Below are 13,548 nucleotides of genomic sequence, written 5' to 3'. Positions count from 1 at the left end.
GTGTTTTTGTTGTTGCTGTTTTTGTCAGAATGATTGTTTTTATCATTAGAAGATGCACTGGACTTAAACAAGAATGAGTATAACACTTTAAGTGAACAAGAAACTTTAAAACATTCTCTTCGTAAATTCGTTGAAAATATTCTAAAATTATTAAATGTTTATGTAATATTTGAGTATTATAAAACAGTGTTTTGATAGGACTAACTTTCGTTACAGCGATTAAAACTTTTAATTCTTACTTTCTATTTAAGATAACGAAATTGAATATTTGTAATGCAAACATGAAATTTTGAGATTTAATCTTTCAAAGCATATCTCCACATCAGGAATGCATCTACAATCTCGCTGAAAGTAAATTAAGACAACATGGCCTACAAGCTATTTTATGCGCTCATAGCTACACGACATTTACAGTTATTAACTTTCGCGGTGAACTTAGACTTTCCTTGTGATTTGATTCAACCTTAAATGACAGTATTTTTCTGTTAACGTCAATGTATGTAGTGTATCACCTTTTAATCCCGTGGCATTTTATAATTCAATTTTGTCACAATTTGTTTATCTGTTATTTTATCCAAGCAATTTTATGGTAGGAAGAATTCTAATATATGGTGAATTTTATACAAATAATCGTTTTTCTCCCTTTCTCTCTCCTATCGACCAACAACAGCTTCACTTGGGCATTTTTTAAGACTTAAATTTTGACATATTCTGCCTCAATGTTGTTTATGGTTTTGATCATAAACGTATCCTACGTTATTTAAGAACGTCTGAATGCAACAAAGAGATTATGTTTTGTCTCTTTCAATGATGTTTCAGGTAAAAAATAAGATGAGAGGTATAAAAACATTTCTCGCTAAATCGCTGCTGGCGTCTAAATTAATGCTTCATTAAGATGTTGTCTTCAGTCTCCGTAGCAACTAATTCCCTAGATTTGATATCGTAGACATATAAAAAAGTTAGTCTCGCCACAAACTTTTGTTTACCCTTTTCAGACAACAAACAAAGTATTATCATGCTATGATTTTTATCTCAATAAATCTTAACGAAAGTAAAAGCTCTTATTGACGCGTCATTTGAAGCAAAAATAAATCAGCTCCCCTACGGAGGAGTATTTACTTAAGTGCTCCGAAAAAAGTGCTTGCATTATCAATAGTTAATTTTTTTCAACTGGCATTTATTTTCAAAAGACAAAAAAAAAGAAAAAAGAAAAAGTGTGTAAACACCGATTTTATAAAACTTAAATGAAACGTAGAAATCAATAAAAGCAATTATTTTTGATTTATTTCGTTTTCTAAAACAAATTTTAGCCTGTTGGAACTCCCTTGTGAGCAACTAAAAATCTAACTTCATAAAATTCCAAATCACAAAAAAGATAACAAACGTCTGTTGTAGCTTGGTGAAACCAACTGAACATAAAATAATAATGCAAAATGATTTGTACTTTTTGTACGGTTTAACAGGGTAGTTCTGTTATCAACACTTTAGAAACTAATAATTCCCGTACCGCTATACTAGATTGGTACCCTTCCGTGCTTCACTAGTCTCGGCGGTAAAAACGGCGACAAAAAAGGATCCCATTTTAAATTTCTACCGGCTAAAGCCGTAAAAAATAAGGGCTGACAATGTCATTAGATTTATTTACAAGATAAACGTCTTGCGAATTGTTTTTTTAAATGAGCATGTAGAAACCACCCCTTTTGACATAGCTCCTTAACATATCACCCGTGATGGAGTGTGCAGAAACTTTACACAGCTTACGACGAAAGAGAAAGCTTCTGCTGTTGTACATTATAAAAGTTATTTTTATCGAACTAGACTACTGGGAAACCTGTTCTTAGGTAAGTTTGTGTTTTTATTATTTCCCTTCCCCTTTGCATTAAAAATAAAGTTAGATAAACAGAAAGTTGTCCTTTATTCTTTAAAACATTAAGAAAGTTAATTTCTTTTCAGGTCTGGAAATGTTCTGTGTTTCAATTACTTTGCAGATATAAAGTTTAGGCGCCACGCTCAGCATGTTTCAACCCACTGAAATTGCATAAAAGAGAAGGCAAAAATATAAATATGAACGATATATTAGAACATACTACTTATGATGTAAGTATGTTAATTTTCTTGTCCTTATGCAAATTATGGTTTGTTTCAGTTAAACCCTCATGGCTTTAACACTTGCTCTGAGAACCTAAATAGGTAAATGGAAGGCAAATGTTTGACGGTTTTCCTCGAATTTCAATACCCAATGTTGTTTTCTTTAGCTCCAATAAATAGCTTCCAAATATTCTGAAGGTCCTTCAGGAATTACTTTTACGGCGAGCAGGATCCGATTTGTAAGCTATTGTTGATGTACGTGCGTGTTTTTAGGGGCTTTTATATTATACAAATTTAAACCATACTTTACACGTGTTTTGTTATAAGAAAAGAAAAAAAGCAGGACAGGGCAGCTAAAGAAGGGGGTTAATGAAATGATAATCCCGAAAACAATGCTAGGGATTGTGATCTTGGAATAGTCCTTAAGACTTTCTTCCGCAAAAAAAACTTCAAAGCTGTCAAAGTTGCTATCGCCTAAAATCGCATTTGAAAATGTTAGAAAATGCAATTCTTCTTGTTATTGTTATCCAGGAGAATTGTGCCTGAAGCTATGTAGCTATTTTGAGTTTGAGGATATCAAATTTAGGTTCTCTCAAACAAAAGTCGGAGCAAATCCCCAAAAATCAAATTCACCTCATAGTAAAACCTGAGTTACAATCAACCAAAGAGGTTTTAACCAATGAGCACAAAGTCGACGTTGTCACATCTTATCCTCTTAAATAGTACAAGAATTATTTATAATTGTTCTGGTGAATGAGACCATTCGCACTCAAAACAAAGGAATTTCTGATATTGACCACGTGAGCAAAGAAAAATAGAATAAACCGATCAAAAAAGGCGGTGAGTATTCTGACCGCCGAAAAATCGTTTTTTTAAAAAAAAAAATGTGCTTTGAAGGGCAATTTTCAATATCTAACCCCCCAGTATTCTGACCGCCGAAAAATCGTTTAAAACCCAGCGTAATTTTTCCCACCTTAGTTATTCCGATTTCCTGGTGGTAAGAAAAATTATACTGGGTCTCTTGGCTAGGGTTTATACCTACTATATCTCCTAGCTAACTTGCACTTGACTTTGACCTCTGAAAATGTTCAAAACTCTGTCGAGATCGACTGGAATTTTTTTGTGTGCATTAAGTCAGAAGAATAAAAAGAAAGTGTTAATTAAAGTAGGTAGATAGGAAGATAAGTAAGTAACGAGAGGTTTTTATGTCCTTGGGGATTCCATCCATCCTTTTAGCTTTCTCTTGCTCTTGACTGTAACTATGTTACACTACCGCTAGAGGTATGTATAGCATTGTTTTAACTTTGCTTGCATACCACACACAGCGGTCAGTAGATGGCACCGAATAGGTTAACAATATTATTACTATATTTAAAGGGCGCCGAAGTGGGGAATCAAACTCTAAACCTTATGATTACAAGTCGAATACGCTACCACTACACCATCTAAAATACATTTTTTATTCGCTAGGAAGCAATACAACAGCTGTCGGATTGCTTGCATAGGGACATATTTCAAACGATTCCAAAAGACAGTAAACTAAGTACGCGTTTGCAAACAATTTTAACCCGTAGCATATTTCATGGACTGCTCTTTCCCGATTGGCTGGAGTATCAGGCAGAAGATGAAGAAATGCTAGAAAAGATTGAATCTTTCTCGTGGGTGACACCTAATCATCTGGACATCAATTTGTGTGCAACGGTAAGTCATGCCTTGGAGGAAAGAATACGGAAGGAGAAACAACTTCATTTCTGTACGCTTTAAATGTATTGAATTTTCTATTGTTTTTAATTTCAAAAGAATCAGTGCGTGAAGTGCTCGACCGAGTCTTTTTCGCAAAAAATTGATCAAATTCCATATTCTCCTTTAATAGGGGCTAACTTTTTTCTACTGAAATCTGACTGTAACACGCTGCAGGCACGTGATATTTGTATGGAAAGTGTGCCTAATATAAGACGGTAAACATCGCTATTAAAAACTTCAACAATACTATTATTATTATTATTATTATTAAACATATATTTGGCATCCATAATTTTGAAAATAAGCGTTTAACCATGATATTAACCTATTTTTGCAGGCTTGAGTATACCACTTTGATCATGAAACAATATAGATGGATATGCGCCGGACGAGTGCCGACAAAATGTGTGCTGGATTAATGTTTATTCTAACTAAAGAAATAACTTCTTATAACAGAACGTCGTTTTAAAACGAGATATAAACTTTTTCTTTTTGTTTACAAAAGTGTCGAGCATGTGCTTCTTCGCTAATTATGTTAACATAAGAACAAAAGAAATTTTACCGATTTCAATATGGCTTCTTGTTTTGATAATATTATCAAATTCATCATCAAATTATCTAATTGTTTTTATAACCAATCATAGTTGCGAATTCTTATTCACGAATAATTTAGTCACATAACCGCCAAAATTTCAAATTAAGTTTCTATACAGACACCTGCTAGAACCTCACGCAGTGTTTCAATAGATTTAAAAGAGTTGTTTCTCCTTCCGTATTCTTTCCTCCAAGGTCATGCATGACATATATTGTACTATTGTATCTATTTTCACGTTGTTTTAGGATAACTTTTGATACACGCGGTTTAATAGTTCGAAATTTAGGACTGTAAAAAAGATTTGTTGTAGGGCCACGTGTGCAATTATAGCGGGAGGTCTGGTAAAGAATAGTAATAATGAGATGGGAATACCCACAATTCTTTTTTCATATTTCAGGTTTCTTATACGATATGCTTACGATCTCATTTTTCACTAATGATTTTTTTCTGTTTTTTGAATTTTTTAATGTGCTGGAACTGCTATAGGCTAAAAAAAATTAAATAATACTTTTTACTTGTAAAGAACTACAATAAACATTGAACCATTCTCCACAGTACTAAGTGGTGTAGCTAACAAACAAATTATTTCCTGTCTTTGTATTTTTGAAATAAAATCTCTTCTTTTATTGCCCAGCTATAACATAATCGGAGGCCTGTAATAACACATTTTACACTTCCTTGTACACTACGGCATTCTCTTAGGCCACTCCAGAAAAGCTTCCAAGTGGCCATTTTACATTCACAAATAATTTTAGTGGTACGGGGTCTCAGACCCCACAAACTGCTTTGCGATCTGTATTATAAACAGTTCGCGCATAAGCACTTTAAATTATATTTCCGATATTTAGGAACCAATGTTGAAAATCTCAATGGCTGCAGATCAGTTAGTTTGCATGTCTGTAAAAGAAAATCCGTTTGAAAAGTTATCTTGTCTTGTTGATTGCTGTTTTCACGCAAACGCTGCAACCAGTGGCAAAAATGGTGCAGATGAATTATTACCAACTATGATATATGTGATCTTGCAGGTGAATATTATTATTCTTTGATTCATACTTGCTGCGAAATTTATCCTGAACTTTTCTGTCATCTTTTTTTTATCAGAGAAATGAAGACGAGGCAACAGGGACGGAATGAGTATTTTAGCCATCAATACTTCCCCTTTCCTCTTTTTTGTTGTATATGTAGTTTTTATTTTTTTTGTTCGTTCGTTTATTGGTTCGTTTCTTTGTTTGTTTATTTATTATTTTTTTATGCAGAGCAAATCAGCAAATATATATTCGAACGTTATGTATCTTCAAAGTTTTATGGAAATTAATGAAAAAGTTCTTCAAGGTCAAAGGTTTAGTCAAGCAATTCCTGTAATGTTTGGTGGACTGATGGACAACTGTTTTACACAAGTCTTTTGTGCATTGACTGCTATAAACAACATGGAAGGCGATGAAGGAGATGGGATAATAACTTTTGGCAATGGCCATTTGCGCATGCAAGCAAAGGTTTAATTTTTTTCTATACATCTATGTCGTAACGCCTTCATAAATTTTAGCCAATGTGTATTGAAATGATTTTTTTGAGTTGGCTTTAATTGACTTGGTTTGTTGAGGATGGTCGCTTTCAAAAATAATTCCGTACTTGAAATTATTTTTTTAAACTCGCGAAACACAATGAACTGCTAATGAAAATCATGTCAAAATCTGTCCCATTTATAAAGAAATATCAACTTTCTTTATTCAAGAACGTCAACCAGACGAACGCCATATTTCAGATAGAACTGACTCGAAATTTTGACGAGCTGGAGCGTTCCATCAATAATCTGATTCGATCACGTGCAGCTATTATAAACCAGCATAGAGATTCTCTGTTACAAATAGCTGACAAATTGGATACACACAGAACTAATGTAAATATCTCAAAGGCTACAGGAACGTTTGCGTCTATTGCAGGTTTGCACTGACCTTATCAATTTTTACTGCTTTAATAAGTCCGGAAACTTCAATCTTTACCTTCTCTGAAATAGTCATTCCTTGTTTTTGTTCCGGCGAAACTATATAACTGTAACTAATAACTCCCTTCCCCGCATGTTTTTTAAAGCAGTTTTTATGCCCTTCCCCATTGTTTCCTCTACCAAAACAGAGGTCAACTATGTCCCTCTAGGCAATGGTAGAAGTAACATACTTCTGATATGGCCTAAATGAATATTTTTGGGATATGCAAACCATTTTAAATTGTATTAATGTTGTGTGTGAATACTAGGAGGTGTGATCAGTATTGTTGGTTTTGGATTAATGTTTGCAACATTTGGAGCTGCGGTTGTGCTGATTCCAGTTGGAGCTTCACTTGCATTTGCTGGTGGCGCAACAGCGGCAGGAGCCAGTTTGGCTGAATTTGGAATAAATAAGTACGCATGAATAAACCCATTACTAAATATTCCACATTACCTATATTACGGAAAATCCCATTTAAAACCGATTTTCTACAGCAAAATGAATCAATGATTTTTGTTATTTTTTAAACCACTAAGAAATACTTATAAATTACTGAGGCACAAAGTTAAATAGAGGGATGAAAGGAGTAACAGCATAAAAAGTAGAAATAGAAGTATTCGATTATTTATTTATTGATCGATTTTTTTAAGGTCAACAGCAAACGACATAAAACTAATTCGAGATGAATACGAAGTTGCGGTGAATGAAACTTTTAGAACATTGAAAAAGATCGAAGAGACAGCAAACAACATATGGCGACAGCTGACCTTTCGAGCATATGCTGGAAAAAGTATTCTCTCACTTGTTGATGTTGTAATGAAGCTAGCTAGACTTTCTGTTGCTTTTGAGAATATCTCGGATATTGGTGTAACCGCTTATCGTGCAGCTAGCACTGCAGGCAGAGGATTGGCAATCGCAGGAGTTGTGTTCAGCGCTGTTTTACTGCCTATTGATATGATATTTTTCGGCATTTATGTAAAAAATCTTAGTGAAAAAGAAAAGTCAGCTCAAGGTGTTGAAATACGAAAATGGATTGAGCAAGATTTACCTAATGTGAATGAGGTTAATGATGTCGTTGTAAAATTGAGAAACGCATTACAAGAATTTATTGAAAGCATCCGAACGAATGACAATTCGAAGGAGAAAGATGCAGTTACTGAAAGCGAGAAAAAATTTAAAGACGCTTTAAAATTGGTGGAAAATTTGATTACTCAGGATGACGTCACCTCGCATGGCAGATAAAATGTAGGTTAAATTTTAGTTTTGTAAATAGATTAAATTTTTATGTGCGCACGTTTTTACGATCTCATAGCAATATGGTATTTTATTACAACCAACGAAACCCTCTATGATAGCTTCAAAAAACTATTTTATCTATTTTACTAGAATTTCAGATTTCTTGAATTTCAAAAAAAAATAGTTAAAAGCAAAAAGGCCTCCTTAGCCTTTACATTCCACTTTTAAATCAGCCATGACCACCAGCCAAAATCAGTCCTGATCCACAAAATAGAATAGTTATATGGGTATTTTCCACTTCTAAAATATATTGTACGATTATTTGCAGTAACTAGTGTACAATTTTATACAAGAAGGAATAATATGTTCGCACTTTTGTTTCGGAATGCTTAAATGCACAGAAAGCAATAAACATTTAATCCTTTTAAAGTTAATTTAATAGGAATTAGCTACTAATTTCTTCCAATGAAACTGTTTTGATTAAAGAAACTTGTGGGTCTTGAATTCAGATGTACGTCGTGGTTACATCTGTACAATATTTTGTAGCTACAAATTATAGAATTGTAACAATTAATTCAGATCCCAAGCTACCAACACATTCTTGTAAAATATTCTTTCTCTTGCAAGAGAGAAAAGAATATACAACACGAAAGTATATGTGTTCACAGCTGTCCCCTATTACAGAATGAAACTAAAGAAATCATTGCTCATGGTTACAGATTTTTGAAGTTTTACTGTACTGTGTAAATAAAGTTATCTCGGTCATCAATAAAGTTAATCCTTGTTGGTGCATCCCTACCCTAGCGCTACCCCTAAACGATCGTTTCTATTAGCAAGTAGACTGAAATCTGGATTCGATTTACCATGTCGCAAAAGCGCTTCGATGTATTGGCTATACTGGCTTTCCATAAGGAATTGACTGACATAATTTTCTTGATAGATGTTGCTGACGAGTTCGTTGTCTTAAAACAAACCTGTTGAGAAGATTTGTAAAATGTTATTGAGTAGTTACTTTATAATCTATTTAGCGTACCAAAGTCATAAGTATATTGTTTTTGCTACACATTGTTACGAGCCTAAATGCTTATTTCAGGTTTCTCCTCATCTTTCTACGTTTATTGTTTTTCTTTTCTTCTAATATTTCTAACTGCTGTGCGACGACCTCATTTTTTGTTGTGTAATACCTTTTGCTTCTGCAACAACTTTTCAGAGCTTTTTGCTTCATGAAAGATAATTTATTATCGACATGTTTATAACAGCACCTTACTGCTTAAGTAAAAAAAAACTCAAATGGTTGTTATGCATGACGTTGTTTTGAAAGTAGGTACAAATTTGAATCTTAAAGTTTGCGTATTCCACTTTCAAGGAATTCACATTCGAAACTCTAAACATGTAGAATGCTCAAATAGTATTATATTCAACTGATTACGATACTCTTATCATTAGCAGAGGTTAGCATCTTTATGGCGGCAGTTTGTATAAATCCGAAAAAAAAAGATAAAAAGGAGACTGACGATGTTACTGTTTAAATCGATCCATATTTGATAGTTTTGGCAAGAAAATTAATATCTCGCCTTGTGCCCTAGTATTGTTGAGAATATTTATTTGTGTATTTTTTGAGTCGTGGAAGCACAGTAGAAAAACAGGTTGAGTGTAAAAAGTACCATCCTTCGATTTCAAAAGGTGGATTGGAAACAGTACTCTAAGTAACTTTCAACATCTCTTATAATAATACACAGCTTCTGTCTGTGACTTTTGCAAAGTGGATAAAATTTCTTTGATAAAGTCTATAAAACATCGCCTATAAATTTGTTCTGTAAATTAGCAAACTTTGACGTTAGAGCAATATTGACGTCAAAGGAAAGTATATTAAGATAAGACAAATTTAAATAAACTTTCATCATTTTAAAATGATCTGTAATCAACCTACTTACTTTAAGCCATCTTAAGCCGACATAAAGAAAAAGTAAAGCGATGTGTGTTATCAAGGAGAAGAAGAGAGAGGTGTTCTTCCAACGCAATCAATAAAATACATATCTTCTGTGACTCATGCAAAACAGCGTGGATAGAACATTTGTTTGCGAACACAAAGCATATGAATAATAGCACATTCCGGTTTACATGAGATTAAAATTGTTTTTCTCCGTGAATAAAATTTATATGATATATAAATATAGTAGGAAAAAATAATATTCTGAAATAAACCAAATAACATATTTAAAATAAACAAGAAAACACTAAGTGATATAAAGTAATATAAATTATATTTATATTTGCAGTAATACACCTATTTTCTAAATTCATTTTGTTTAAGTTCATTTTCGCCAACACTATGTATTCCCTCTGCCGGTAGCCTAGTAGTAGAGCGTTTGCTTCCAGAACAGGAGGGCTTGAGTTTAAACCCCGGTCGGGCTGGGCTGTTGTCATGTTGAGCGGTTGCTGTGTTTGCACGACTTTCGTAGCTCAAATAGGAGCTTTAAATGCTCTAGGACCCCCTTCGCAAGACCTCGTTGATAGCAGTACTTTTAGGAACTTAAGAGGCTATCTATCCTGTTTCATTAATAAAGTAATAACATGCCGCTTATGGTTGTCTTAATTGCACTAGTCGGTGGAAAAATCCACCGGATTTCGTCCGTCGATAGCCACAGCAATCACCTTTAGTTGCATACACATAAAACAGTTTACTTTGAGCATAGACATATATTTAATATATCTATGTTTTGAGGAAAGTGATTTAGTAATCGAATACTTTTTTTATTAGCCGCCACAATCATGTGGCATTGCTTTTCGTTTAAATGAGTCGACAAGTATGTCATTTGTTACGTGAGATTAATATACCGAGCGGTTAGGTTACGTAATGTAAGTCTTATATTAATATCAACCAAATTTGAGAAATCATTTTTTATATTTTTATATTTTCATAATAGAGAAGTGACATTTTGTTGCTTTACCTTGTTTTAATTGACTAAATCATCCTAGAATGATTTGTTGAAGATAACCACGTGTCTCTGTTCTTGCAACATGGGAAGTTGGCAGCTAAGTCTGTAATGTAACACAAAAGAAATTTTTTGATTCGAAATTACTGATTGATTGTTGCAGGTACACATGCTTGTTGTTGGAAGAAATGAGTTTTCGCGCGTGTTGAATGTGAGTACGCATTTAGGGGATTCCAGTGCAATATAAGACTGACGAAACATTTGATTTTTTAGGGTATTTCGTTGTCATGCCAATACTATATTATTTTTCATTTGTTTTCGTAAACTACAGTTGACCCTCGATTTTGCGAACATGATTTTTCACGAATCCCTCATTATATCGAACAAAATGTCTCGGTCCCTTGATTTTCGCTAACAAAGCTCTCATAAAATACCTCTATTTAACGAACTCGGTTTTAACGAATTCCTCATTATATCAAACAAAAATATCTTAACACAACGCCTGATTTACCCTAGAGCGAATAGTACCACATTTTAGAATTTGAATTTTATCTTTGAATTTTATTCAATTGTTTGTTTACTCATTTTTTGTTTAAAAAATGTCGGCTGCTAAGGGAAACAGGGTGAAAAATATAAGGCTTTCAAAGAAATTGAATCTGGTGTGAAGCCATCTAAAGTTGCCGAAAAGTATGACATTACTAGAAATACAGTATCGACATGGCTTAAAAAAAAAGATGAGATCACCATTTTTGAAAAGTTCGCTTTTAACGAATCCCTCATTATAGCGAACTAAATTGCTCGATCTCCTCATGGTTCACGAAAACGAGGGTCAACTGTAAATGCCATCATACGCAAAAAAATGATGACCAAATACTCGCTTTCATTTCAAAATAAAACTTATAGAACATTACATAAACGTTTTCGTTTCCACCAAAATTGGTTTTAAATTTCAGTTTTTTTGTTTTTATAAGAAAAGTCTTCAGTACAATAAAAAACATGCAGCCGTATTAAATTATGAATACGGCAATGTCCAGTATATTGATTATTTTATTTTTTTCCGTAAAAGGTCCGAAAATCCCCTCCCGTTTTTTTATTACGTAATCAGTTCATGCTTTGCCACATCTTTTTAAAAAAGCGTGTCGAAATAAAATGTGACAAACTAATTTGCAGCAGGTATTGATGAGCACATGTGCAAAGTTTTGTCCAAATTTTCCAGTGTGGAGGGGAATTTTGGACGTTATAGTGAAAAACAGAAATGGCTACTTGGAAAAAAAATAATGTGCTTTTAATTCCATCAATAACTTTTGTAAGAAACAAATATGTTCATTACAATATTTTCCATCTAATATTATTTTTCTATTACGTCTTTCTTTTCTTGGAAATGCGATGAGAAGAAAGAATAAAAATGTTCAAATAAGCCCCTTGATATTGCTCTTCAACTTTATGAAGAAAACAAAAGGACAAAATCGATAAGCCAAAGAAAATATGCTCATTTACAACCGCCTACGCCTAGACAACTATTTATGGGTAATTCTTTTTGTATGATGAATTCCCTTTTTGAATTTGATGTATTCTAAAATAACAACAGTTTGAATTTGTGGCGGAAAAATAAATTAACTTCTGCAAAATGTGCGGATATTATATAGCACTAAAAGTTTGTTTGGGCGCTAAAAAACCTAGGGCCATGGTGCGATTTTCTCATGCGCATCCAATGTAATGCTCATAACAGACTGTTGCCTCCTTTGCAGCGCAAAACACATGCAATAATAATGGGGGAGGATTTCGCCCCCTGCCGTTTTTCTTTAGTAACTTTTTTGGTACGCTTCAGGATTACGGTACTTATTAAGTTCGTATATTTGTGTATTAGACACCTCTGTGCCAGATATTATGTCCCATACCTCTCAGAACCTTAGACATTTGCATATTGGCCATTTACTCGAAACTACCCCAAATTTCTGTGAAACCATTATAATCGGAAAATATAATTATCTTCGTTATCTTATCAAGAGGAATTACAATGTAAATTTTGGACGCGTGATTTATCCGAATTCTTGGTTTTTGGGGGGGATTTTACCCGAAAATCGGAAATAAAACCGGATTTTTGGAAAATTCTTGACGTGTTTCTTGCTAAATGTGCAACAGCCGTGTGATATGTTTAACCATGTCTATTTCTACCTCCATGGTGTAACAACTTTTATTTGGCTGTCAGAAATTTTAAAGTTCTAACAGAATTTTTAAACTCATTGTAGAGTTCAAGTAATTGACTTTTAGGCAGATGTGGTAATTTAGTCAAATTTTAAATTTTTAATGGAGTCACAGAAAAACTGACATAAGCAAAAATATATTGTTTAATTGGTTCATTAAAATGAATTGCAATAAAAAAGTGATGCAATCTTTCGTTAAGAAGGAAAATTAATTTCGTTCTTTTTTTTTTATTATTAAAACATGAGTGTTTACATTGAGGTAATTTTTACAAAAACATTTTTTGTTTGATGTTGAGTAGCTAAATTAGATAGTCGATGGCTATATTCATTGAGTACGTGCTACGGAAGGGAGAGGGGAGGAGACTTCCGCTTCAAATAACTTTTTATAGCTTGTCAGAGACAAGTTATGTAAGCTTTGGAATTTCCATATCCACGATGTAACATTAAAAACAAACAAATGGATTCTAAATATGCTTTGTGCTTGTTTTAATTTGAATAGTTTTGCGTAGGCCGAAAAATGGGACAACAACAACGTTGCAATGGTTATCTTGTCGTCTGCGTTTCAGCTCGTTGAAAGTTGTAATCGACATTGAGCGCTATTTAACTACCTCATAGAAAAAGTAATTAAATGCGCAATTTTGATCTAGAACAAACTTAATCAATATAAAAGTTACCAGGAAGAAAGGAAAGATCATTTACTGTAAAAATAGATTATAATATAAACAATTAATATGTACATATAATATATATGAAGCTTAACATGC

At 33.3% G+C, this 13,548-nt stretch overlaps 1 protein-coding gene across 2 annotated transcripts; it reads left to right on the top strand.

Moving 5' to 3' along the window:
• The first annotated feature begins 1,729 nt into the window (after window positions 1-1,729).
• LOC130648909 (uncharacterized) lies at window positions 1,730-8,023 on the top strand. 2 transcript variants are annotated; one of them, XM_057455038.1, is made up of 8 exons: window positions 1,730-1,841; window positions 1,954-2,097; window positions 3,559-3,789; window positions 5,275-5,451; window positions 5,683-5,919; window positions 6,159-6,366; window positions 6,677-6,821; window positions 7,059-8,023. In XM_057455038.1, the coding sequence occupies exons 2-8, from the start codon at window positions 2,065-2,067 to the stop codon at window positions 7,648-7,650; spliced, it is 1,623 nt and encodes a 540-aa protein (XP_057311021.1). In that variant the 5' UTR covers window positions 1,730-1,841; window positions 1,954-2,064; the 3' UTR covers window positions 7,651-8,023. The 2 variants fall into 2 exon arrangements, with proteins under 2 accessions (XP_057311021.1, XP_057311022.1); XM_057455039.1 differs by lacking the exons at window positions 1,730-1,841; window positions 1,954-2,097; window positions 3,559-3,789 and having other exon boundaries at window positions 5,311-5,451; window positions 5,528-5,919.
• The last annotated feature ends 5,525 nt before the right edge of the window (window positions 8,024-13,548 follow it).

The sequence above is a fragment of the Hydractinia symbiolongicarpus genome, chromosome 7 (genome assembly GCF_029227915.1).
Source record: "Hydractinia symbiolongicarpus strain clone_291-10 chromosome 7, HSymV2.1, whole genome shotgun sequence".
NCBI lineage: Eukaryota > Metazoa > Cnidaria > Hydrozoa > Anthoathecata > Hydractiniidae > Hydractinia > Hydractinia symbiolongicarpus.
Note: the sequence above shows the minus strand (reverse complement) of the source record. Positions and strands in the feature narration are given on the sequence as shown.

What these genes read in the sequence shown, in the direction of transcription:
- LOC130648909 (XM_057455038.1), top strand. Translation starts at nt 2,065, where the DNA reads ATGAACGATATATTAGAACATACTACTTATGAT. An exon ending in TGATATATGTGATCTTGCAG is followed by an intron (nt 5,452 to 5,682) that starts GTGAATATTATT and finishes TTTTTTATGCAG; the next exon opens with AGCAAATCAGCAAATATATA. An exon ending in GCTGAATTTGGAATAAATAA is followed by an intron (nt 6,822 to 7,058) that starts GTACGCATGAAT and finishes GATTTTTTTAAG; the next exon opens with GTCAACAGCAAACGACATAA.